Here is a 25,983-nt window from a genome sequence, read left to right as displayed (position 1 = left end):
CCATACTCTGAAATACATGATCACCACTGTGTTTCTCAATTACTGATCATGAATTTAAAAAAGAGCATACAAATGACTCCCAGGCCCTCATCACTGTATTAACAAATCCAGTCTTCCTTGCTAAAAGAAATTAAAATGGAATTGACTTCTGGACCGTTAATTAAGTTCTCTTGCAAAAGGCCATTAACTAAAACACACACTGGGTAAGAACGCTGGGTTTCTCAGTTTCCCCGCCACCTGTTAGAGGACACTGAAGGTGGAACAGATACTGTAGTGTGACTTCCCCAGGTGACTTCTGTGAGATTACCTGCATGGCCAGGGGAAATGAAAATCAAAAAGATCATCAGACCGTCATAAAAATGACTTCACGTTAAGGGTAATTCCATTTCAAATTTGCGAAACGCAGAGGCGGGCTCTCCTTTTAGTGAAGAAAAGTCAAGGGCAGACAGGAAGCCGGATGTGGGGACACACACTGGAGATGGGACACGGGTGGGCATTTCCCAGATGCAGGTTGAACACACCGAGGACGGTCAGCGGAAGAGAACCAAGTTACTACGGCGGTGATGACCACGTGTGACTGCCCGGCAGTTTGTGTTAACGAGAATGGGAACAAATGGACGCGTGGATATGACCCTGGCCAACCACAGAAGGTGGCACACACTCGTGGCGGAGTCCACTGCTGTAAACTCAGCCACGCACCTGCCCCTCCTTCCAAGTCACTCAAGGACACATACATCAACACTCCAATCCATATGAACCCCAATCTCTGCTGCAAGAGGAAGCATGTGTCCAGCCTGGCTCCGCGTGACAAAGGGGGTGATTAGGACAGCGTGGCCTGGGGAGAACACGCTCCAGCCGGTGTGCCGCGCCGTTCAGCCCCGATGTGCTGTTCCCTGCGCCGTGCCGCAGTCCACCCCTATGCCAGCACCTTCCATCTGGCCCACTGTGAGCAGATCGGCAGGAGGCAGAGGTGAGGAGCAAGGGAGGGGAGCTCACCTTGGTCACTGATGCAGGACAGATATGAAAGGGCTCGCTCAAATTCACTGTTTCCAGCTTCATCCCGACTGTGAAGAAATGGCTTCGCAGATCGGCATGATCCTGTGGGGGAAAAGGACAGAGATGCTGAAAGCTGACGGTATTGTAAATTAACTCGGGCGCTGTCTAGACGCTTTCCTTAGACATTTTATTGGGGAACTGAAGTCAGATTGAAATAATTAACCCTCCTCGTTACAAATTTCTCATTATTGCAAGATACTGAGGATTTAATTATTTTCTGCGGGCTCCACTGCTTCTCCGGGGGAAGAAAACAGGGCTTTGCGGCCGTGCTTAAATTCACGCTACGCAAAAAAATCCACGTGGCCCTGCTTTGGTCTTCTTAGGTGCTCTACGTGAACCACAGCAGAGTAATGGAGGCAAGCAGTGATCTGAAACACACAGCAGGTGCACCCTCAGGAAACGTGGCCTCTTGCTCCTGGAGCTATGTCACAGGGCTTCGGGGAGACCCTGTGGCTGACACAGCTCGTCCCTGTCTCCTGTGCCCAAGAACATACAGCTCATCAGTTACCGGCAGTAAGTGGCCAATCTTGGGAATGCGTGCACAGCACAGTCCAACCCAGCCGTGCACACCGTCAGAACCCGACTCCCGCTCAATAAAGATGCACAAAGCCCCGCTTTAATAGGCATCCGGCAGTTTCATAACCAACTCACAGCAGCCCTCTGTGTGCCTGACAGAGCCTTCCTGCCGACTCAAGAAAACAAATTTCAGTATTCACTTTCCCTATCTGGCCGCAGGTGAGGCTGGCTGGACTCTGGATAACAGGATTCATTTTGTGGAGATGGAGGCCATCGTGGAACTCACAGCCTGGATAAATGCTAGTGAATAAAATCACCGTACTTGCAGCCCATCCCTGAGGGCGTTAACAGCTGCAAATAAATCCTGCTGTTTCTAAACACATCGGTTGGCTGGGAAGTATGCAAGTACCGAGGGATCTACTACTACTTTCTTTCATCTGCAAATCTAAAGTGGATTTTTAAATAATTCAATGATGTCATTCCGCACGTGTGACTCTGAGGATCATCACACGGAGTCCCGTGGGGCTGGGACGGCTCCCCTAGCCAGAGCCGGTTGGGGCACCGAAGACCTGCTTATGAAACTCCCCATCCCTCCACTGTGCCACTGGCTTCAGACACCCACAGAACCACAAGGGCCCTGTCTCATTTTGCCACAGTCGTCCACCAAGGGATCAGTAACCCAGTGGGTGCACAATAAATCCCGGGTCTGACTGAAGCGAAGGATGCCGCCATGTGCGGGGGTGGGGTGAGGTGGGTGACAGCCAAGAAGGGATGTGTTTGGTGTGCAATGACCTATGACAAAAAACTCACGGAGAGAGCTAGCCCGTTCTCAACCTGTACGGATTCCTTAAGAACATAACAGCTAACACTTGACAAAAGTCATAAGCATAGGAGGCAAAGCACAAGGAAATATTCTTAAAGGCAAGAGATGATTTTATTGTCTTGTACTTAATACAATGGGTTTTTTAAGATTTTATTTATTTGAGAAAGAGCCAGCGAGCACAAGCAGAATTGGGGGGGTGGGTCAGGCAGGGGCAGAGGGAGAAGCAGATGCCCCACTGAGCAGGGAGCCCGACACCAGGCTCGATCCCAGGACCCCAAGACCATGACCAGAACCAAAGGCAGACGCTTCACCGACCGAGCTACCCAGGTGCCACGACACTGTTGATTTTTACCAGTGGCTGGGATGCTGGCTTAGGGGGAAAAAAAAAAAATCAAAGAAGCAGTACAGAGAATTAATGCATATTAACACGCATCAAGCACAGTGCCAAGACAGGGCCAGAAACCACAGGGGATGAGACAAAAGCGGTAAACTTGAACCAAAAAGCACGAGCTGACCCCTCAATGAAAAGACGGAACGTTACAGTTCCTGTCAGACACCAGTACCCCCAGAATCTCACCAGCAGCGGGAACTGAGGCATATGAATCGGTTACGCAGATAAATACTTTTCCGTTTCTAATTCCCCTTAGGGAAGGAGGAGTTACTCCCAAACCATAATGTAAACTTTGCCTCAATACAGTCGACAAGTTGAAGCAGTCATTGTTCTCCTGCCTGACACGACAGAAATGTCCTCAGGTACTAAGGACCCACACGTAACTCCAGCCCAGCCTTGAGCGACGTGGCGGTTAGGGACGCCGACCTCCCACACAGTCGAGAATCTGCACGTAACTTGGGACTTCCCCAAAAGTTACGAGTCTACCACTGACCAGAAAAGCCTTACTGATCCCATAAACAGTCGATTACCACATATTTTATAAGTTGTCTGAATGATATACCATATTCTTAAAATAAAGTACCCTAGAGACGACGTTAGTAAGAAATTCACAGCGAGAACACATTTCCAGCCCTCGACCGTATCGAGCGAAAAAATCTGCGTGTAGATGGAGTTCACATCCACGCGGTTCCACGGTCCACTGTACGATGAACGGCGCGGCCGAAGGCAAGGTTTTCACAGAAGTTCTGCTTCTCTGTGCGATCGGACGTCCCTCCTCGCCGCCGTGCTCCCTGTCATGACTCACACCTGCAAGGCTAAACACTTCTGAGACGCGGCTCGCCGATCTCAGGAAAGGTGTAGCTTCTGGCCGCCTCTGCCCACGGCCCTCTCCTTGCAACTTTGATCCCTTACCTGGCTTTGCTTCTCCTCTCTGTTTCCACCGTCTGGGGTTCCTGACCGCATTCCGGGCTTCGGATCTACCCATCGTCTTCAGCCCCTCACGATTTCAGCTCTGTGCCCGCTCTCTGCCTGAGATACTTCTGTTCCTGCCTTTGCTCTGAGCGGAGCCAGCCTTCCGAGCAGGGCTGACGCAGGACGGCCAGACCCTCTCTACAGCCCAGGATCTCAGTTTGACCTTGACCACTGACCCGAAGTCCTCGGCCATCTTCACTCGCCTCCTGGATCAATGCCCCAAGCCCTCCCCGATCTCTCCAACACAGATCCCAGGGTTGTGTTGAAAACTCTGCAGCAACAGGAGCCCTCCGCTACTAGACATCCCTTCACAGCTGCCTTATCTCATTCACAGCTGTCGGGTAGGACCAGGCACTGGTTGCTTCCCTTAGAAATAGAGCATCAAGGCTTAGGGCAACAATTTGCTCCTCAGATAACCTCCTTCCAGAGCTGCAACTGGCGTTACAAGTGTTTACCATTAAGGATTTCAGTATATTCGGCATCAGACTCCATCTCTAGGTAAAGTGGGCATCATTTCATGCAGAAATCACACAGTTTCCTCCCTCCTTCCTGGAGCGGTCCATGTGCTTGTCTGTCGACCACCGAGTGTCTCTTATCTCTCTGCTCATCCATAAAACATACCATTCACGTCAAAATCATACAAAGACATATGTGAGATGAAAATAAAGTACTAATGACAATATTTTTTTAAAAATTTAAATGGTGTTGATGGTATTTTATCTCAGTGACCGTAAAATATTTTTAAGCAATTGAAGGTGGCGCCTGGGTGGCTCAGTCGGCTCAGCATCTGCCTTCAGCTCAGGTCACGGTCCCAGGGTCCTGGGATCGAGTCCCGGTGTCGGGCTGCTGCTCCATGGGAGTTTGCTTCTCCCTCTCCCTCTGCCCACCCCACCTGGTCCTGCATGTTCTTTCTCTCTCTCTCTCAAACACATAAATAAAATCTTTTTTTTTTACAAGAATTTTTAAGCAATTTAAGACTAATGCTCAGTGAGCAAAGGTTCACAAAGGAGTCTTCTCATTGTTAATCACGGCTCAGATTTCCTACATCTTAAACTACTGCTACCAGCTTTCTATTACTCGCAAGCACACGGACCTGCGCCTTGCGGAAATGCATCTGTTTTTGTTCCAAACCACGTGACAATTTTTCAACCCTATCATTTAATATACCGAAAAAGGAAGCCAGACATAATGCGAGGTAGCTGCACCCAAACACAGGCGTTTCTATTCCAGTCTCGAATAATCCACATCCACGCAGGAGAGCCCCTTAAACGCAAACTCTCCATTCCGGAGACAAGCCCAGCAACTGTGCAACACGGGCCTGCAGCCCCGTTCCCACCTTCCCCTTTCTTAAAGTCACTGTTTAATCAGTACGTTAAAATAAAAGAAAAAAGAAAAAAGAACAATCCTTCAATGACCACCCGTGTCAAAGCCAAGTCAACACAATGAGATTTTTTAAAATCCAGGAGAAAAGATGAACTCAAGAGGATCTTGAGTTCAATTATGACGGTCCATCTGCTGCTCCAGTGTTTCTGTCCAGAAGGGTATCCGCTCAGAGGGCTGGCCAGGGAAACTTCCAGCTGGCCCCTGGAGATCTCGAAACCAACAGGATAGACAGCCCACCTGTTTGGGGCAGTACTTCCCAGCCAGAGCCGAACTCTCTCGCTCATGCTCCATGTCATCCTGCAAAGACCTCAATGTGTATTTACTGCAGTGCGTTAAAGAAACGTCCAAAACGAGAGGACTTCTCAATATTCATTCCAATTCCATATTCTATGGTTCAGTCAATAAGCATGCATTAAACACCACCAACGTACCACACACATACGCGCACACACACACACAGAGTGCTATGTGACGCAGAGCACACACGCGCGCGCGCGCACACACACTTGCACACACGACATTATCAGAGGGGGAAAGAGAAAAACAAAGAAGAGCTATCGAAGATCCAGCCTTAAAGAAACTCCAGAAATTCCAGAAGGAATATATACCGCAGCCTATAAAAATCACTACTGCCACAACGATGGCGACCCGAGGATTTACAGGAGTGAATCCTGATTTGAAACAGGAAAGCACAAGACTTGGAAGGGTAAAGAAAAGATTATGGGAAAGTGGCTTCGTAAATTTAGCTCTAGAGGCTGGGTCTTAAAATACCGGGTTTAGGCATTTAAGTCTGATCAAAAAAGGCAAACGGAGTCATTGACATTCTTAAAAAATAGAGTTTTTTTATGATAATTAAAGAATTCGATGCCAGTAAATTTCCAAATAAGACAACGCATAGACCTTCTGAGCTCTCTCTGTACATGTAAGTGCATTCATATTCGTATACGAGGAAATGTATAGACACTCTCACTGAAAAACAAATGTAATCACCTCCCCAAGACCATTTACTTTGGGTTGCGAATGCAGTCAGAGTACACGCGTCCATTTATGCAAACACAGCTAATCATTCTCGATGTTAAAAGACAGAGTTCCTGGCCCTTGAAGATGATTCGCAAAACTGATTATCTACTGAGAGATAACAGAAATTCCACATGGTTTGAACGATGCATTCCTACCTTTGCAAAGCTCTAGGGCATCATTCACACCTCACAATTATTGGATCAAGAATGATGTTATTCCTGAAATCAGGAGGGATTACTAAATCCTCAGTGCGTTCACAAACATGCCTGTCCCACTCAAGAAATACTGTTTATTTAAATGTCCGGGAGTCCAGTTAAATTGCTTACAGAAAAACTTTCATTTAACAAAGAAGGGCAATGTCCTTCCTATCTACACCCGTAGCTACACATTTTATTTTTGCCCTGAAGTGGTTTTATATTGATCAGAAGTAAAACGCCATTCATTTTACTGGAGGACTGTCTTGCCAGCCTACCTTAATGATTGCTCTTCAGGGAACCTTATTTTCGGTGGAAGGACAATGTAAAAGAGATTATGTGTACATCAACTTCTGTTCTCCATCAGCTTTGTTCTTTCCAGAACCCAGGAGCTCCTGCCCTCGCCCATGACCACTCAGGCACTCTGCACTGAGAATAACTTGGTTTGGCGTGTGATGTCAAACATAGCACACTGCAAATACCTGTGAGAACTTTCTTGTATTACCATCTTTCCCTCACAGCAGACTATGGGGTAGTGTCCATCTTACAGCAAGGAAACTAAGACACAGAGAGGTTAACTTATCCAAGCAAGGACACAGAGCTCACCAGAGAAGCCAGATTCAAACCCAAGTGGTCTGACCACATCCATGCATAGCTTCGGCTTACAGACCAGACTGGGAAGCAAAGGCCATAAAGGATCTTTTATTTATCCATCGTTAATCAGTAAACAAACAAATAAAACTTTCATAGCTCATGGGCTCCTAAAATTTTATTCAATAGATAGATATTGCCAGGTTAAAAAGTAACAGGTATTAATACTAATCATTTACTTGACCTCCAAATTTCTGCTGTTAATTCCTAATACTTTTCCAATGGCATGTTTAGAAAAAAAAAAGCGTCAGAGAAATGTGACACTAAAAATTACGCCCAGCATGTCCACATATGGTCTTCATCAAAAATCAACAAGTGATTACGATGCTTTCGCGTGTTCTTGAAGCCAACGAAGATTTAAGAACTGTGTGCGGCAAAATGACGACCGTGCCTTGTAAGCAGGCTGTCCTTCATCGATACCCATCTTCTCTCATTATCATCGTTAACCCAGACAGGTGAATCTGATAAACGTGGTTCAGCCAGTCCATGCTCCCAGCTGCAAAGGGCACACGCATCTCAACCCATCAGGAGTATTTTAAATGCCACGGGTCACGCATTAATGTACACGGAATGAGGAGCAAGCCGGGGGTGTAGTCCTGAGGCAGAGAAGCTTGAAATTTACTTAGAAAACGAGCAAGGAGAGAGAAGTACCAACTGTCAGGCTAGAAAAGGAAGTGTGGACGAACCACGGTGTTTCTGGCTGTTCGGCTTCCCAGCCCCCGCTGATGTCTTATTCTACTTCACTCGAGAGGCAGAGGTCAAGGAGATCGGACGACCTCGGGGCACCCCCCCTGCCCGGTGCAGGGGTCCACCCCGGTCACCCACCACTGCCCACATCAGCCCCTGCTGCGGTCCCTGCCTTGGAAGGGACTGCCATGCCTGGAAAAGGTTCCAGCGGCTTCTGGAAGAATCAAACCCAGCTACTGAAGAAACACCAGTGCACAGAGCGGTCTCCCTGTTAGTCATCCGGGAGGAAGCAGCACGCCAAACGTCTCCGGCAGAGTGAGAAAGCTTCAGGGTGAGCAGCGAAGCCCTTGATAAAACAGACAAGCGGCCCTGAGTATTAATCTACAGGAGACGAAGCAGAGACCGAGCAGGACACAGCAGAAAGAGGGGACGGGGAAGATGGAACGCTCCACCGTTTTCGGTGCCCCTCGTGGGCCACATTCCTCCTCGAGCCCGACTCATCTCTGCATTTACTTTCGGGGCTGGAGGAGCAGCAGGTCACGCCCTCTCCTTCCCACCCTGCCTCACTGGAGAAACACACCTCGCCTGACAGCACGGTACTAGCATGGGACCCCGCGGAGAATGGGCTCAAGCGAATGAACACAATACAATTAAAATGCACTTGGTGAGGATTTCAGTGTGAGAAAAGCAGTGATCCCTCCTCCCCCTGCGGAAACCAGACCCCTAACCCAAGCTCCACCATCAAACGCTACAGAACATGTTCCGGGGCGGGGGGGAGGGGCATACGAGCCTCGGCCTTTAATTCTTCATCTTCTCCTTTTTGCTTATGTTGATCTGAAATAAAATGGGCAAAAAACCAGATAGGCAATTTGCCAATTTGCCCCTCCCCGCATTTTTTTCAGCACCAAAACCTTTTTTTTTTCTTTTTTTTTTTTAAGTGGGCTTCATGCTCAGCTTGGAGCCCAATGGAGGCTCTCACTCACCACCCCAAGATCGAGACCTGAGCTGAGATCAAGCGTCGGACACTTCACTGAGGCCCCAGGCGCCCCGAGCACCCCCATCTCTTACTGTCTCCACAGAGATACTGCACGGTGTAATTTTACTCAGTTCCAGCAAGGCACTTTTTTGGTCCACAGGGCACTCAAACATCGCACAGGCATCGTTTCAAAGGTCTCAATTAATTTACATAATTTCTAAGAATAGGCTTCAGAGAAGTCAAAGCAAAGTTTTAATTAGTATTACATTCAAATTGATATATAATGAACTATATGCTTTAACGCCTTTACTCCTATCAGCATGAGATGTGCTCAAAAAAAAAAAATCTGGTGTAATTTATCATATTGTTCCTCTTTTTGTTCTACCCGAGATCTAGTGCTCATACGTTCACTAGAAAATTACTCTCATTATCTTAGTTTCATCTAAAAACGGACATGAAGATGCCAGCATTTATTAAATCAATAGCATTATTACGTTTTAATTCCACGGCCCTGAATTAAATTTAGCCAATGAAATATTTATAACGAAAATGTAATAAAAAATCTGTACGCTGAACACTAATCAGCATTTCCATTCTTTACTTACAGCTGTAAATAGTGGTTTTATCTACGAGTCACGCAGTAAATCAAGTTAAAAAATCGTAATGAGAAAATGTAGTACCATATATATTTCAACCTGAACCACAAATTTATAACAGGTAACTAGAGAAAGACTTATTTCACAGTAAGTCCAAAAACTGGTACACCAGGTTTAAAAAAATAAAAATAAAAATGAAGCAGAACACAGAGAACGCCTTTCATTGATTACCATTTAGCACATAAAAGCATTTGTAAGTGGCAAGAAATTCAGGTTTACTCACAGCAGCAGCACTATGGGGAAAACCACGGCTGATTGCGTGTGTGTGGGTAAACGGTGATTACATTCCCGCACTTAGTTCATCCTCTCCCTGATAAAGCTGGGGCATCTCTTCCCGTTTCTATGACAACACTCGGGGGAGGGGCTGGGACGGGGCAGTCCCGGCACCCTGGGCCGGGGAAGAACGCGCTGGCCGCTCTGCTTGGGGAGTCCAAGCTTCACACCCCAGGGATGGAACGCGGCTGACACACTGTTGGGTGCCCTTTCTGCTGCCAACCCCGATGCAACCCAAAGCTTGTCCTGCAAATTAGGACCACGGCCCCAATCGGTCCCCAATGGGGAGGACACCACCCTTTGGAGACAGAGAGAAGGGCGGGTGAGGAGCACACCTGTCCCACAAAACAGGCTGAGTTTGTGCTCCGAGCCTTCTAGACACGGACGAGCGCCCGCTCCTCTGAACGGTGTTCTGACGCAGGTGGGGAAGATCCCGCCACTGCACGCACCAACGGCCAGGCTGCCTAGTAATGGTTCAAAGTCTCCAGCACCTTCCTCACAACCTTGCTGTCCTGACTGCTACCATCCACCTGTTCCCAGGGGAGGAAAGTATTCATTCACTGGGCTAAGTCTTCTCCACCGGGCACTGCTGGCCTTTGGGGCCGATCATTGTTTGCAGGGGGCGCTGTCCTCAGCACTAGGGGACGGTCCTCCGCCTCTCTGGCCTCCAGCCATGGAGGCACCCGCACCCGCCGCAGGCTTTCAGGTGTGGCCACCGAAACGCCTCCAGATGCTCCACACACCCCTGACGGACAAATCCTCCCCCCTGGAGAGGACCCCTACATGTGTGGGCTCCTTCCTCTTCACTGTCCATGAGCCTCCTTGGTCCCCTGCGCCTCTATCTCCAACATTTAGCCAACCCGGCAGCTCTCCGCATCTCTTGGGGTTTGAGGAGCCCTGCAGACCATCCCTGGAAATCCGGACGGAGTATCTGGGCCAGTCTACACCGCAGACCCAATGTCGATACTTACCCTCCCCCAGGCCACCACGCTGAACATCTAGCGTAGGACATGAGAAGATGCTGCGATGGAAGAGAAAACACACACCACACCCACACAGATACTCTGTGTATAATACAGTGATGACAAATGACTCGGGGACTCGTTAACCTCCTTGCCTCCCCCCACGGCAGCAAGGGGTCTGTTATTTTTTAGTAGTAAACTCTCACTTCAAACCCACAAACAGACGAGTCACCTAGCAGGTACTGATCCCTGAGGCCACCATAACATGGCCAGGCCAGAAAACCCTACACCGTAAGGAAATCTGTTATGTCCCACAACACGTTGCTCCACTCGAGGCTGCTGGTCAAGGGGGCAAGCATCCATGCCATACACGGCCCGGATTCATTCCGTCCTTCTCCACGCTCTGGGGACCTCCTCCCTCAGTCAGCTCTTCTCGGGGCCTGAAGACAGCTGCGGGGTCCCAGGGTCCTCAGCCAGGTCGGATAACGTGCAGAGGAAGAAGAGAGAGCCGCCCCTCCCCCACGCCTCCTCTGAAAAGCCAGGTCACCTGTGCTACAAACAATGCAGCTGGCTTCCTCAAATATTGTGACCCAGACTGGTCACAGGTCTCTTCCCAAGCCAATTGCACTCAAGGGAAATGGGGTCCCTCCTACCTGCCCATACCAGGTGCAGAGTGCAGGCATTTGAAGGAAATGGGGACACTTGTTAACTGTGACAATGAAAGAGCATCCTGCCCTAAAAGCTAACATGGGGCGCCTGAGAGGCTCCGTCAGTTAAGCACCTGCCTTCAGCTCAGGTCATGATCTCAAGGTCCTGGGATCGAGACCCCACGTTACGCTCCCTGCTCAGCGGGGAGACTGCTGCTCCCTCTCTCCCTTCCCCTCCACCTGCGTGTGCTCTCTCCCTCTCTCTCTCTCACTTTCTCACTCTCTCAAATAAATAAAATCTTTAAAAAAAAAAAAAAAGCCAGCCGAGCCTCTGTCAGAGGTGACTTAACGAGGGTCACTCAGCAGACCCCAGCTGACCTGATCCTTCAATAGGCAAATCCCACACACTCCTCAGATTTATTTTCTCATCCTTCATTGCAATAATATTCGCTGGGCTCGGCCTCTAAACACCCATGTTCACTTCTAAAGAAAAAGAGCTTGGCCCTGGGATGCTGATAGGTCTCTGTGTGCATGCTGGGTCCACCACGGGCTCCCGGCACAGGGCAGGACAGGGGATCGACCTCTCTGAGCCTGATGACTCCCCAAGGGTCCCAGAAGCCCAAGGACACCCACCACGCAAGGTCATCAGCAGCTCAGGAACAACTGAGGTCCAGCGAATGGACCCGCGTGTACTAAATCGCAATCGAGAGGACGAAGGATTCGGAACTCCTTTGCAGACTGGAGTTAAGTATGCACGCACGTACAGACCTTTAGGAAAATCAAGACGCCAGGGGCAAGAATCAGTCCCGCTGGGACCTAGGAATCTCAGCGGCAACCCCACATGGGGCATCTTGGCAGATACGTACACAAGCTTTAAGCCGAGTCTCTACTGTTCTAAACTTACCCTTTCCTCTTCTTCTTTTTTTTTTTTTAAGAATTTTTTTTTTTATTTGACAGACAGAGTCCTTTCCTCTTCCTAAATGTTAAATGCAGCATTACAGATTCATGTAAAAGTTTATCTGATTTGTTTATCCTGGTTCTACGTGGAGCTGAGAAAATACTGGAGGCGATTTTCATCTTCCCCTTGATTTCATGCCATCAAGAGAGGGTGACTGAGGATGGATGGCCGTCCAAGCACGTTCATACCACCCACGATACACACAAACCCCCTCCGACTGCCTTTCTCAAGGCAGGACGGAGCTCAGGGACAGCTAGGGGTTCCCAGCACTGAACCAGAAGTGTGCTGGTGCTCCTTTTCCATCAGATCATAGACCCCGAAGGAAGGCATTTAGACACCTCCTTACACTGGTCTCCCTTTTGGAGATAATGCAATTTGCAGGTGCCTGTTTACGAAAGGCAGGTGGAGATTAAAAGTCCAATCTAACCGGGGCCCGTGGGGTATGGGGCTCATGTGGTGGAGCATCCGACTCTTGATTCTGGTTCAGGTCATGACCTCAGGGTTGTGAGATCGAGCCCTGTGTCGGGTTCTTCCCTGAGCATGGAGCCTGCTGGAGATTCTCTCGCTCACTCTGCTCTTCCCTGTACTTGCGTGCTCCCTTTCTCTCTCAGTAAACAAATTCAAAATATTAAAAAAAAAAAAAAAAAAGGTCCAACCTAACCTACAAAGGATCTCTGTGTGTTTTTAGTGGAAAAAAACAGCCTCTATACAATTTTATTGTGCCCCATTACCAAGTCCCTTGTAGAAGAAACGAGTAGAATCACTTCTTCATTGTTCTGATTAACGGAGAGGGGCACGGAAAATCTGAACAAAATAAAAATATGACGTGACAATCACTCTGTAACGTTTCTGTCTCAGACAGCTCCGCTGGGCCCCTGCCCCACGCCCCAACCCCAATCACGCCGAGTCCCCGCTCGTGTCATCCTGCCTTCCCCGAAACCGCAGTGACTGGCGGGAGCGAGACTAATCAGCGGCCAACAGAAGCCATTTGGGAATGAGAGCTCAGGCAGCAGATAAGGGAAAGCTGACTCTCTTCTTAAATTCTTGCTGTGCAGAGCGAAGGGCGCGCGCTGCCGGGCCGACCGCAGGCAGTAGCATCTGGGCCCCCGCAAGCGCGCCGTGGTGAGCCCCAACTCCGAAGACGCAGGCTCTGTGGTGTTTGCAGTTACCTTCATCATCGGACCAAAGTTGCCCTCTTCGGCGTGGCTCTCCCAAGACTGTCTCCAGCGCTCACCATAAACGAGGCGGCCCCCATCGTCCTCTGGCCGTTACGCAGTTCACCCACCACGGGCCATGAACCCGGAGCACATGAGGAACCGTCGCCAACACACCTTCCCTCGCGTCTCTCCACATCAGGAAGGCCTGACCTTCCCCGCCGCCCAGCACCCCACACAGGCTCGTCTTCAAACACCTCTCCAAAATCTTGAACGCCACAGGAACGGCTTCGGAGGGGCGCTGCACGTGCCGGGCAGAGCCTTCCGCCCCAGGTGTGCGGTGAGCCCAGGACGGGTAGGACCCCAGGGGGTGAGCCGCCCCTCCGACGCCAAAATGACCCCCCACCCCGTCAAAAACAGCCCTTCCTGAAAAAGAGCATTTGAGTTTAACTTGATGAGACCCTTTCGTTGCGAAACTGTCCGGTATAGACACCGTGCCACGCGGGACAGGGAACGTCATGCCAAAGAAATGAAGAGTTGGCCCCACACAGGGGGCCTGCAGCACATTTCGGTGAGAATCTAAGTGTCCCCCCAAAGGCCAAACTTAGCTGTGAGGGGTTTTTGTTGTTGCTGCTGGATTTAGCCGCGGAACGAGAGGAAAAGAAATCAGTCACCATAGAAACCACATCGCCATCCACCATCAGGGAACGAACGGCTCCCAGGCCTTCCCACCCCTTCGGCAGCAGCAGACGAAGAAGAAAGAAGAGCACTTCTCCCTTCGCCACACTTAATCTTAATCTTCTCCGGCCTCTCACCTAGGTCTCCGAACCTCAAACACAGAAGAGCTTCCGTCCGACGGGTTAAATCGACATTCACACCGACAGGTACATAACTCAAAGCTGAAGGGAGCGGAAGAAATCACAGGCCGGGGGGCCTTCAAGGCGGCAGGAGTGTGCCCGATGCTCTTCGCGGGTAGGACGGTATGTGCCTGGAATGTCCCCTCTCTCGGTCCCTTTGCTCATGCTGGAAACACGGCTACTAACCGTGGCTGCGGGTGGCACCTTTCTTGGCTCAGCGCTACCCGCCAGAGGGAGCGAGCCGCAAGAAAGAAATCGCGATAGGCACCGCTTGAGATGGGACCAAAGCCACCCGGCTTGTCACGTGGCCATTTCGAGAGCCCTTTATGAACGCCTACGAGGGCGTCCTTTAAGGAAAATCAGGTGTGTACACAGAGGCTGGGATCCTTTTAACCGAGGCTTCTGTCAAAGACAACAGACACCAGGAGACCTGGTGTTTTTCCCAAGCACTGGACCAAGGACTCTCTTCTCATCTGCTGTGGGTCCTGATGAAGGAAAAGCAGCAGCCACCACGACCTCAGCTTCCCAGGCCTCCACAGCAGCCACAGATACCGATCGGGAACTGGCAATAAGGGGACGGATTGTGGCTGGAGTTTTGGGCGTCCCTATCCCATTGAAAAACACATCTTGGGTGCCTGGGTGGCTCAGTTGGTTGGGCGACTGCCTTTGGCTCAGGTCATGATCCCAGAGTTCTGGGATCGAGTCCCACATCGGGCTCCCAGTTCCATGGAGAGTCTGCTTCTCCCTCTGACCTTCTCCTCTCTCTCTCTCTCTCAAATAAATAAAAATCTTTAAAAAAAAGGAAAAGAAAAACGTATCTCTCCTCAGCTTCTGATTAAAAAAAGAAATAATCCAGAATTCTTGGCTGTCCCCACCCAAACACATCACATCTATGCGGTTTTGGTGTGTATCTAAGGAACGTGGTTGGGACACTGGGAACAAGCCCTACATGGAACAACAGAGACCCAGAAGGCAGAGCACAGTCCCTCCAGGCCAGCTACTGACCAACGAGACAGTGGAGGACATTCCTCAAGCTCCCGGTTATCTACACCGATCTGTTTCATGAGCAAACGATACAGGACACCCAGCACCTTACAAAGAGATTTTGTAAGGTGAGGTAGGGAGGGCCAGACACTCTGACAAGAAAACAAGCCCACACACAACCTAGTGAATCCAATCCCCGTCAGCAAGACACACACATGGGCACGGCAACCTCACGAGCCACGGGATCCCACGGACGCAGAGCTATCTCCTCGACTCCAACGCATCCCGAATATTCTCCTCGGTGCTCTCGGCAGTTTCCGCTCAGCCACAGACGGACATGGGTCATCTGAGCTGGTCACGGAAACACCAGCTCCTCAGCCCACCCACCACGGCTCACCGCATCACACTCTCACCGGGTCCGCCCCAAGGACTAACACTTGTGACCTCGGAGTCTCCACTCTTCTGAGTCAATCTCTGTACTGACTTCTTCACTAAAACCATTCAAGAATTTTTACTGAGCACTTACGCTGTACCAGGCACCGTTCATGGCCCGGAGGATGGAGCTTGCGCTCCAGCTGGGGGAAACAGATCCAAAGCCGAAAAGGCAAATGAGTACAGCGTATGTGTGGGGACAGGTGTTAGGAGAAGCACGGTGATGGAGGAGGACCGGTTGGTGGGGGGGGACGCTGCTGCTTACGGTAAGCAGAGGCCTGAACCCAGTGAGGGAAGAGGCTGGGCAGGCCGTTGGTCATGTTCCCGGTGACAGAGCGGGGGCAGCTCTGCGTGGGAGGGGCGGCGTCTGCCGGAAGCGGAGGTGCCACACGGCAGGGCCTTGGGCAGCAAGCAGATGGGCTGGGAGAGCCCACAGGGAACAGGGCCGTGCGGGACCCAAGCCAGAGCAGATGCCCCCGGGGAGTTACAAGAGCAAGAGTCACAGGACCTGAATTTTGTCTGAAAAGAATCTCGCTGACCATGAGAAGCAATGACCAGCAGTCAGGGACGGAGTTCTGAAACTCACGCAGCAGTCCAGGACAGAGGGACGGCAGCTTGTCCTGGCGGCTGGGCTGATGGACCAAGAGGAGAATGACTGAACTCGGGGCGGTCTGTGAGCCTGGAGCCACCAGGCTTTGTCGACAGATGGGACAGAGGTGTGCGGCAGAGCAGTAACAGCACAGCAGGCCAGAGACCGCAGTCCTTGCAGACGGCCTGCCTGCAGGGTCAGCCCTGGGCTGCCCTCTGGGAAGAGGCTTGTAAACAGCACTTTACACGGATACGAAGCTCCCCCCACCTACAAGAGTGGCCGCTGTGCCAAGATTGTTTGCACAAACAGTAGGATTTAAATTTCCTTCTGGGAGACTAGGACTCAGGCCCATGCTAGGCTGGGGGTGCCTACATGGCCAGCCCCCAATCAAACCCCGGGTCAGGCCTCTGGTGAGCTCCCCTGGCAGACAACTGTAGCACATGCTGTCACAGAGTTGCCCCTGGACACTCCGGAGAGGACCCTTGGAGGCTTCCGCATCAGTTTCCGGGGTGCGTGCCAGGCTGCTCTTCCTTCCGCTAATTTTGCTTTACAGCCTTTTGCTGTCATGGACTAACCATGAGTGTGACCTCTTCTTAGTTTTGGGAGTCCTGGGGCTCACTAACCCTGGGGCTGAGCTGGGCACCCGACGCAGGCACGGAGCAGAGCCAGGCTTCAGGGACGATGCCATGGTTCCGGGCTCGAGTCTCTGCGGCTTAGACTTACGGCCACTCTACCGCCAATCTCTAGACAGCTTACTTGGAATTTTCAACACACTTGAGATTTTAAACTTTTTTTTCCGAATGGGATGGGAAAAAAAAGATATTTGAGCAAGTTCACTTCTTTAAGGGATAAAAATGGATAATGGGTTTTAGTGACATTTCCAGTAACATTCTTTCCTTGCAATTACAAGGTGTGGTCACGAATGAAGTCCGATGGGGTACGTGCTTTCTTTCCCTGAGCTACACATCAGATTTCCCTCAGGGAAAAGTGCTTTATTTCAATTAACTGGCAAACTGGGGACTCTGGCTTCTTTTTTTTTTTTTTTTTAAAGCTTTTTTTTTTTTTAAGATTTTATTTATTTATTTGACAGAGAGAAATCACAAGTAGGCAGAGAAGCAGGCAGAGAGAGAGAGAGGGAAGCAGGCTCCCTGCTGAGCAGAGAGCCCGATGCGGGACTTGATCCCAGGACCCTGAGATCATGACCTGAGCCGAAGGCAGCGGCTTAACCTACTGAGCCACCCAGGCGCCCAGGGGACTCTGGCTTCTTACCTGTAGATCCTTTTGATGTATGTGGGAGTCATCACTGAAATGTTCACAACTTAGCACTGGCAGATGAATGGGGTTAGGAATGTAGACTATGGCTTATGAGAATTGCAGAGAATGAAAAGGAATTGTGACTAGAGAAGGTTTCTGAATGTCTGGCACATGGAATGTTACATTAATTGGAGCTACACACCTTTTCCCATCGCCCTAGACTCCATTTTTTTTTTTGAAGATTTTATTTATTGGATCACCTGGGTGGCTCAGTGGGTTAAAGCCTCTGCCTTCAGCTCAGGTCATGATCTCAGGGTCCTGGGACTGAGCCCCACATCGGGCTCTCTGCTCAGTGGGGAGCCTGCTTCCCACCCTCCGCTGCCTGTCTCTCTGTCTACTTGTGATCTCTATCAAATAAACAAATAAAATCCTTAAAAAAAGGATTTTATTCCTTTATTTGACACACAGAGAGAGAGCACAAGCAAGCAGAGAGGCAGGCAGAGGGAGAGAGAGAAACAGACTCTCCACTAAGCAGGGAGCCTGATGTGGGGCTTGATCCCCAGACCCTGGAATCATGAGCTGAGCCGAAGGCAGCCGCTTAACCAACTGAGCCACCAGGCACCCCCCCAGGCCCCATTTTTAAGATTTAACTGAATTCCCCCAAATCTGTCATCAGATAGTCTGTGCAACTGAAAACTGAAACAGAACAGAAATTGCTGGACGCTTTCTCCTAGTCTCATCACTTGGATGATGGGACTTGTCAACAAGCCAACGACGGGTGGCAAAGATTGCCTAATGAGTGAAAAAGGAAGCCATAAGAAGCCATGCTGATATGCACCATGGTCACCTCTGTAATCTTACTTTTCTTCAGGCATAAACAAGTAGTAATATATGGATTGTCTTAGCAAATCTATCAGGTCCCTTAATAATGAGGCTGGCTTGCAAGCAAAAAATTTCTTTCCATTATTTGTTTTTCAAAATAATGCATTTTTCTCTTCACTTTCACTTTGTTTGGTACCCATTTCACTAGGTTGTCTTCTTTCAAATGAATGGACACTTCTGAAAATCATCTGCATTTTCCAAATTAGGGAAATCAGAATTCCCACTAAACCATGGCACCCAAAAGCCATTCCAAGTGTTCTCTCAAATCAAGGGTAAATCACAGCAGGAATACTAACGATTAGTTTGTTTTTACATCATGACTGTCCATATTCCTGCGCGATGAGGAATCCTGCATGTTAACACTAGTGGACTGTGTTTCTAGACACAGATACACAGATACCAAAGCACATGTGTGAACACTTCCCCAGAGTGACAAACGCCACAGCTTAATGAGATTCATTCTGCCAAAATACCCACTTTGTCTACTGTGTAAAAATAATTTAAAAAAAAACTGCTTTGAAATACCGCTCACCTCCAGCCATTAAACGTGCATATCTGTCTTACAACAGCTGAACACTGTGGAAATTTTCCACAACAACACACATCTAGAAGGGTTCGTAGCTGAATCCAAGCATATATACCTTTTACCATAATGAAAATAATAGAAATAAGTCTGCCTGTAGAGAAACAGTGATGATCAAACAGTGATAATGGGGGGGGCACCTTAGTTCTATTTTTGTACCCTGCAGAATGCTGTTCAAAACCTTCAAAAATTTGAGACCAAAAAAAACTTGTTTTTTTATTAATATGAAGTAACTCTTAAGACCATCTGAACCTCATCCCATGCCCCCATGCAATTTCTTTGAGCTTAATTACTCCTGTGTAAGTAGTATAACTCAGTAGAAGGTACTATTATAGTATTTCTTAAATTACTGGACATTCAGGAATGCGGTTCTACTGAGTTGCATAACATCCCCTAAACATTCGCATCCACCCAGAACCTGGGAATGGGACCTTATTGAGAAACAAGGCCTTTGCAGGTGCAGTGGAGTTAAACTGAGGTCTATCAGCACAAGCACAGGCCACAGCCAGTGATGGCTGTCCCCATAAGCAGAGGGAAACTGGGACAGGCAAAGAGCAGAGAGAAGGCCACATGGAGGCAGAGACTGGAAGTAAGCTGCCACAACCCAAGAGATCCTAAGGACAGTGAGCCGCCACCAGAACCGGGACACACTCCCGGGAAGACCTCTGCCCTGGAGGCTTGGGAGGGAGCATGGCCCTACCGACAGCCCCATTTCCACTTCTAGCCTCCAAAACTATGTCCTGGTAAATTCCCATTGCTCTGAGCCACACAGTTTGTGGTAATTAATTACAACAGCCTCAGGATGGTGGTTGTTCTCACGATTCCAAAATTCAGCGTGTAAACGTCCACGCCCTCCAACGCTCCAACGCTCCAACGCGTGGTTATGGTTAAGAGAGTGAAACTGCTCATTTCTTTCCCACTGAATTGAAATAAGAGAGAACATTCATCAAAGTCCCTCACAAGCTTTAAGAACATGTACTTTCCAACTCGACCCATTTTTATTTATGGCACGCCCATTCCATCAGTCCTGCGAAAACCAGGAAATAGTCAGTATCCACTCTTAGAGCAACTACTGATTATGAACGAAACACTGAGTGCCAGGAGAACTCTCAGCAGCCTGCCCAAAGAACGTCAGAATTCTAACAGGAAAACCCAAAAGTGAGGGAAGAAGGTCACATTTTGAAAAATGCAGATGAATGATGAGACCTCGTCAACAGCCTTTTACAAAGAGTAGCTGTTCAATAATGTTTAATGAACTAGTAAATTATTAATTAAAACCATATCGGGATTAGTAGCCTCTCTACCTTTTCTGTCGTAGTATTCCCGGTTCTGAACAGTAATTCTGTATATCCAGTAACCCACAACTATATTAACTCAAAATATTTTACATCAATGAGTTAAATACACCTAAACAAAATCTGACATGATTTCTGGCTGCTGCCATGAACTCTGGTTGAATGGATTCGACACTGCTCATGAAAGACACGGTCCTTGCCCTCCTGAAGCTTCGGTTAGGCAAGAAGACATGGACAGTCTGGCTAAATCAGCTAAAGAAGAAACACCACCTTAACAAAGAAGTGGTTCTCCGAGGTTGTCTACACTGACCAGCTCTGCCCTTAGCTTTCTAACCCCACCTAGTACTCAACAGCCATGGGTAAGGGTTTTCAGCCTCCAATAAGAACAGGAACCAAAGCAACATGGAGGGAACAAGTTATTCAGGGGAGAAAAAAAAAGACAACTTTCAAAAATCAGTAATTCCAACAAGATAAACTCATGCGTCCGTGTGGTAAGAAGAGGAGGCATTCAGCAAAAACACACCGAAAACACAACCACACAAATAAGTTCAGAAAACTTCTCATAGTGATGCCAACAGACAAGGAAATGAAAAGCAGAACTGAAAGAGAGTTTGAAAAAAAAAAAAAAAGAAGTAAAAAGCCAGTCTAGGAATAGCACGTACACATACTCACTGATCAAGAAAGTGATGGTGGAAGCCATGATTTTAAAAAAGAAACATCCCCAAATTAAGGGCATGAGCTACAGACACCGGAGTGGTCAGTACTGTGGAAGAAAACTGATGTCCAACCACGGCCATCCACTGCCAACACGCAGAACAATGGAGGAAGATGCAAGAGTCCGGAGAAGGGAGGGGAAAATGTGGAGTGACACCTCCAAATTATTGAGAAAAGTGACAGCGTGCCTAGAATTCTCTACCCAAACCATCAGTGAAGCATGAAGAGGGAACAAAGACAGTCTCACTCGCTCAACATGAGAAGGATCTTGGAGGCTGCCATCTTGAAGATGGCTTCCGCCTTGTACCGTCTTCATGACCTGAGGGGAGAACGCCAAGGCAAGGCCGACGGAGACTGTGGCCAGTATTTGTCTCGTTCTGATCAAATACCAAACAAGGTCCCAGTCCCTGCTCTAGGCCCAGCCGCCTGAAGCCGAGAACACTCCACAGAAGATGGTGCCTACTCCTGGAACAGAGGAAGCTATGAAAACAGAAAATAGCAGGAACCAACTGGTTCCTACCTGTATTTCTCAGGCTGTCTAGTACCTAGAGTTCAGGCTGCAGCTCCGACAGACAGGTCAACTCTGATAAACCCTAATTCTCTTAAGACCAGCTCATGACTTGGCGGACTCTAGTCAACTGAGGAAAAGCAAAGCCCGCTTATTACCCAAACATCGCACAGCTATTTTCCCCTCCAAAGAGTGGGAAAAGGCCTCTTCCTCTTCTTTTTTTTCTTTTTTAAGATTTTCTTCCCTAAGTCATCTCTACACCCAGAGTGGGGCTCGAACCCACAACCCAGAGATCAAGAGTCAGATGCTCCACTGACAGAGCCAGCCAGGAAAAGGCCTCTTCTGAAGTAACTAGGCTTATACCTGCTTCTTACGTTGTGAAAAGCAAATACACAACACTTAGGAGGACAGACACCGGCCGGAACAGTACAAAGAGAAACAGGGAGTTGATCCCCACAAAAGTGAGGGTGCAGGGTCCCCTCACAGGGGCAGGAGAGCACGTCAGGGAGGGACACGCTTCTGGGGGCAACTTCCGAGTCTAGACAAGAGGCATGAACTTACGCTTTCATCTGTCACTTTTTGAGCTCCTCACAGGATATCTTTCCAAAGAAAATCTATTTTCTCGAGAGTGAGGGACATGATCTGGTGTACACACTTAAGAGTCTCATGCTCTACCGACTGAGCTAGCCGGGCGCCTTGGTGTACACACTTAAAATGCTACGAAGGCCACCACAGAGAGAGTGGACCCCAACTGTTGGGGTCCCCGGCGGATGGGGGGAGGGACACACAGACACCGCGGAACTGAGTAGGTTATGGAAAACTGAAAGCTGGCTTTTTTTATTTTTATCTTTTCCAGGGGAGGGTGTTATCGGGAAAGCAAGAAAGGTAGGAAAGAAGGAAGGGAGAGAGGAGGAAAGAAGTATTTGATTGGTAAGCCAAAAAAAAAAAAAAAAAAAAGCCCCAGACTTCGTGGCATTGCCCGCGATCACTACCCCTAGCCGCCCGTCCCATCTAGCCTGTTCCTCAAATTCAGGAGGGTCAAAATGCTGTAAAAGTCACCTACTCGGTAACTTCAGAACATGATTTTATCCCCAGTTGCAAAAACCATCTTTTTAAGCCCAATCTTGCAAACAAGGACAGTGCAGCTCGAGAAAGTTCACAATTTGCCGTGACGGGCTTCAATTCTGAGGGACCTTCGGAGTAACTGAAATTCAGGAAGCCCATGTCTGTGCCCAGACCCTAAACTCTTGCTCCCTGTGGCACATCACGCCATTGGCATTTCGGTCCCCGTGGGGACATATGGGGTGGAAAGGCCCCCTCAGGAAAAGCCACTTTCCGCCAGCCGACAGTGACCTCGATTGAACGGCCTAAGGACTCGGGGTCCAGGGAGGCAGAGGATGTTTCGGGACTCCCTCTGGCCCGCAAGGATCATCCCTGCCCACGGCATCATTTTCAAGTATTAAGAACCCAGTGATCTGTTTCAGCTGTGTCCCCCCCTTTCTGTTGGCGCCTCCCCAGGCCTACAGCCCATCACATACTCACACCAGCTTCTCGGGCCATCCAGGAAACCGAACCATCAAGAGGAGCATCATTTTCTATTATTTTTACCAAACTGGTACCCGAAATAGACTTGCTACGTGTCCTGTTCCCTTCGTAAGGGGCGAGGGAGTGCAAAGGAGGTGTTATTATTCTATAATAATACAACGTGCAGAAAAATGGTGAAGCCACGCATTCGTCAGGATCCTGTGATATGAGGAACTCGTGGACATGACAAAACAGAGCAAAAGCACAGAGAGAACATTTGAAAACATGGGCAGCGCGAGTGCGCCGGTGGCTGTCCCCACAGCGGGAAACGACGGGCTCCGAGACACTTTCCACGGGAGAAGGGGGAGTGTGGAGAAGAGCACCAGTCGCCGGGAGCCGACATCTTACCTTAAATACTTCCATCGGAAGAGGAAACTGGGCGGCATCAGCGAGAGATTTTTCCAGAGCACATTTCCACTCAGATGCCATCTTCAAAGGATAGATTTCTGTATCAACAGCAAACCACATAAGCGTTTAAGGACCACAAGGTTCTGCAGGGATGGTTCTCCCTTGAATTTTATCTTCTGAGTTCTCAGAGTCGCTCGGCACCGTCGGCGACCTCGAGGATTCGCACCCCGCCCCATGAAAGGCCACCTGCGGACAGGGTTTTCTGATGGGAAAGAGCAAGTTGAGACTCTGCGATCAGAAATGAAGAAGAAAGTTCACGGGGCCCTTCCGGGAACATGTGCGTGCATTCTGGGGGCTTCCGTCAGTAACTTATTGGCATAAACCACATCAGCCCCATCTTCAGTCGTCCGCGGCCCCAAACTCCACGCATCACCTGGGAAGCAATATCCCCTGATGAAGAACTTATTAGTGGATAAACTTCAAGCTAGAAACGACGCTCGTCTGGCATTTTCAGTGATCACGGCCTGTTTCTCACTAAATCTCTGAGTGCTCGTAGGCTAAAAATAGCCCGTGTAAGCCAGAAAATTATTAAAAGGTAAATTAAAATTTACCAACCAGGTTTAATATTTACACTTGAAATGTTGCTAACACGCCACATGTTGTCCATATTTCCCGCCCCCCCCCCCGACCCAGGCGGTGGGGTGCAGGGAGAGGGGGCCGGCCGAGAGATTGACGGAGGGAGGTTACTCTGGCTGAATGCAAAACGGAAAGAAAAAAAAAATTGTGGGGCCCTGTTTCCATTGCCTGCTGAGACTGCAGGGGATTTTATGATCTGATCTCAACGGATTTAAGACCTTATCAAAATAGGATTTGCAGAAGCACTCACTTGAAGGAGATATGTTTATACCTTCCCTTTATCAACCCAGACTCTTTCAGACAGACAGTCAGGACATGAATATGAATTTAACCACAGTTAAAAGGCAACATTAAACCTCTGGGGCTATATTTTTAATTTCTTGCATGTCTGCTTTTCAGCACGCAGCCGTATATTCTGATGCCCACGGCTTCCGAACTCACCTTGAGCCTGAAGCTCCTATGTTCCAAGCAGTTTAGGGAGTCTTTCCAGACCCCCGTAATTATGATACAGAGAGATGCTGCCGGAAGGAGTCAGGTAATCAAGGCGCAGCCCCCTGCTGCCCGTGGCCGGCTATGCAAAGTCCTGTAAAGGGTTATTAATGACAAGGGAGACTCTACTGCAGATGTCGTCTGTGATGCTTTTCAGCCTTTTATTTGCACTCTTCTACCTCGGGGGAATTTTTTTCTTTTCCAATTTGGCATTTCTGTATCAGAACAAGAATAGCATGTGACTTCTCTTAGTAGTTTCTGACATATTTGGGGGAACCCAGTGAGGCCCCGGTGAACAGCTGTACAGAAAATGGATGAATGGTCCCTCTGACACCCACAGCGGGGCAGGGGTGCCGAGGGAGAAATCGCTGATCACAGAGTCCCACAAAGGAGGGAAAGGGACCTGTTCACAAATTGTCCCAGGAGCATTTGGGAGGGGGGTCAGCTCAGAGGCCCTGGACCAGAATCTCAGTGGAGGGCTCGAGGAGGCAAAGCCCTGTCACCCCGAGGGCAGCAGGTCACAAGAGCCTGGGCTCAGGACAGAAACAACGCCTGAGAGCCTAGAGTTCCCGGGTAGGTGTGAGCAAATTCACCTTCCCAGGAATCTGGAAGCTGTTCAACGGGGAGTTCCGCCCTGGCGTGGTAGCAAAAGGGGAAGCAAGCCACGAGAAAGGACAACCATGGCCAAGGACAAGACAGGAAAGGTGGGTCAAGGCAGGAGAAGGTGCACAGAGCTGGTGCTGAATTCCCGCGGTCTGGGGGCAGGGGAGCCCCTGAGACAGAGAGGAGGCCAAGAGAAGGGTGGTTCACGAAAACTACGCAAGACCAGAGCGAAAGCAAGACCAGCTGGCCAGAGCTGGAGCCGGACTCCCAGAACCGAGCCAGGTGACTCAGTGACATACAGAGCCCCGTAGGGACACCCGCTGCCCTTCCTGACACCTGTGTCTACAAGCACCTGGCAGGGCAGGCCTGGGGGTCCTCTCTATCATGCCCGAAAGGCGAGCCCCCATCCTCCAGCTGCTATCTCCCTCCCAGCAAACCAGAAGCTCGGGGCTACAGATGAACACTGCTGTCCCCCCAAGTCATTAAGTTGAAATCCTAACCCCCAAAGTGATGCTTAGGAGAGGGGGGCTTTGGGAGGTCATGAGGGGGGAGTCTCCATGATAGGATTACTGCCCTTACAAAGGAGGGCACAGAGAGTCCCCTCGCCCCCACCACGTGAAGACACTGCAAGAAGGCGGCCCTGTACGGCCCAGGAAGCCAGCCGGGCCCTCAGCAGACATCGGATCTGTGGGAGCCCGCAGCTCAGATCTCCAGGCTCCACAGCTGCATGAGGGAAAAATGCTGCTGGTCAGAAGCCGCCAGGTCTGTGCTATCGATTCCCTGGAGCAGCCTGAACAGACCAAGAGGCCCAGGTTGCACAGGATTTGGATCTCTGTCCTACAATCTTAAGATCCTCTGTCTTCTTTCTGGGGCCATAAAGCCCCGATAATGAATGCAACCCCACGG

General features: G+C 49.5%; 1 protein-coding gene across 3 annotated transcripts in view; it reads right to left on the bottom strand.

The window, feature by feature from the left end:
* The window catches only part of SFMBT2 (Scm like with four mbt domains 2), a 201,165-nt gene that overhangs the window by 79,355 nt on the left and 95,827 nt on the right, over positions 1 to 25,983 (bottom strand). For 2 of the 3 annotated variants that reach the window (XM_044227656.1, XM_044227658.1), the window contains 2 exons: positions 23,350 to 23,447; positions 997 to 1,098 (listed from right to left, as the gene is read on the bottom strand). In XM_044227656.1, coding sequence (XP_044083591.1) covers positions 997 to 1,098; positions 23,350 to 23,447 — 200 coding nt within the window. The remainder of the gene's footprint in view (positions 1 to 996; positions 1,099 to 23,349; positions 23,448 to 25,983) is intronic. The other variant, XM_044227657.1, reaches the window with a different exon arrangement.

The sequence above is a fragment of the Neovison vison genome, chromosome 12, assembly GCF_020171115.1.
Source record: "Neovison vison isolate M4711 chromosome 12, ASM_NN_V1, whole genome shotgun sequence".
In the NCBI taxonomy this organism is placed as follows: Eukaryota; Metazoa; Chordata; class Mammalia; order Carnivora; family Mustelidae; genus Neogale; species Neogale vison.
Note: the sequence above shows the minus strand (reverse complement) of the source record. Positions and strands in the feature narration are given on the sequence as shown.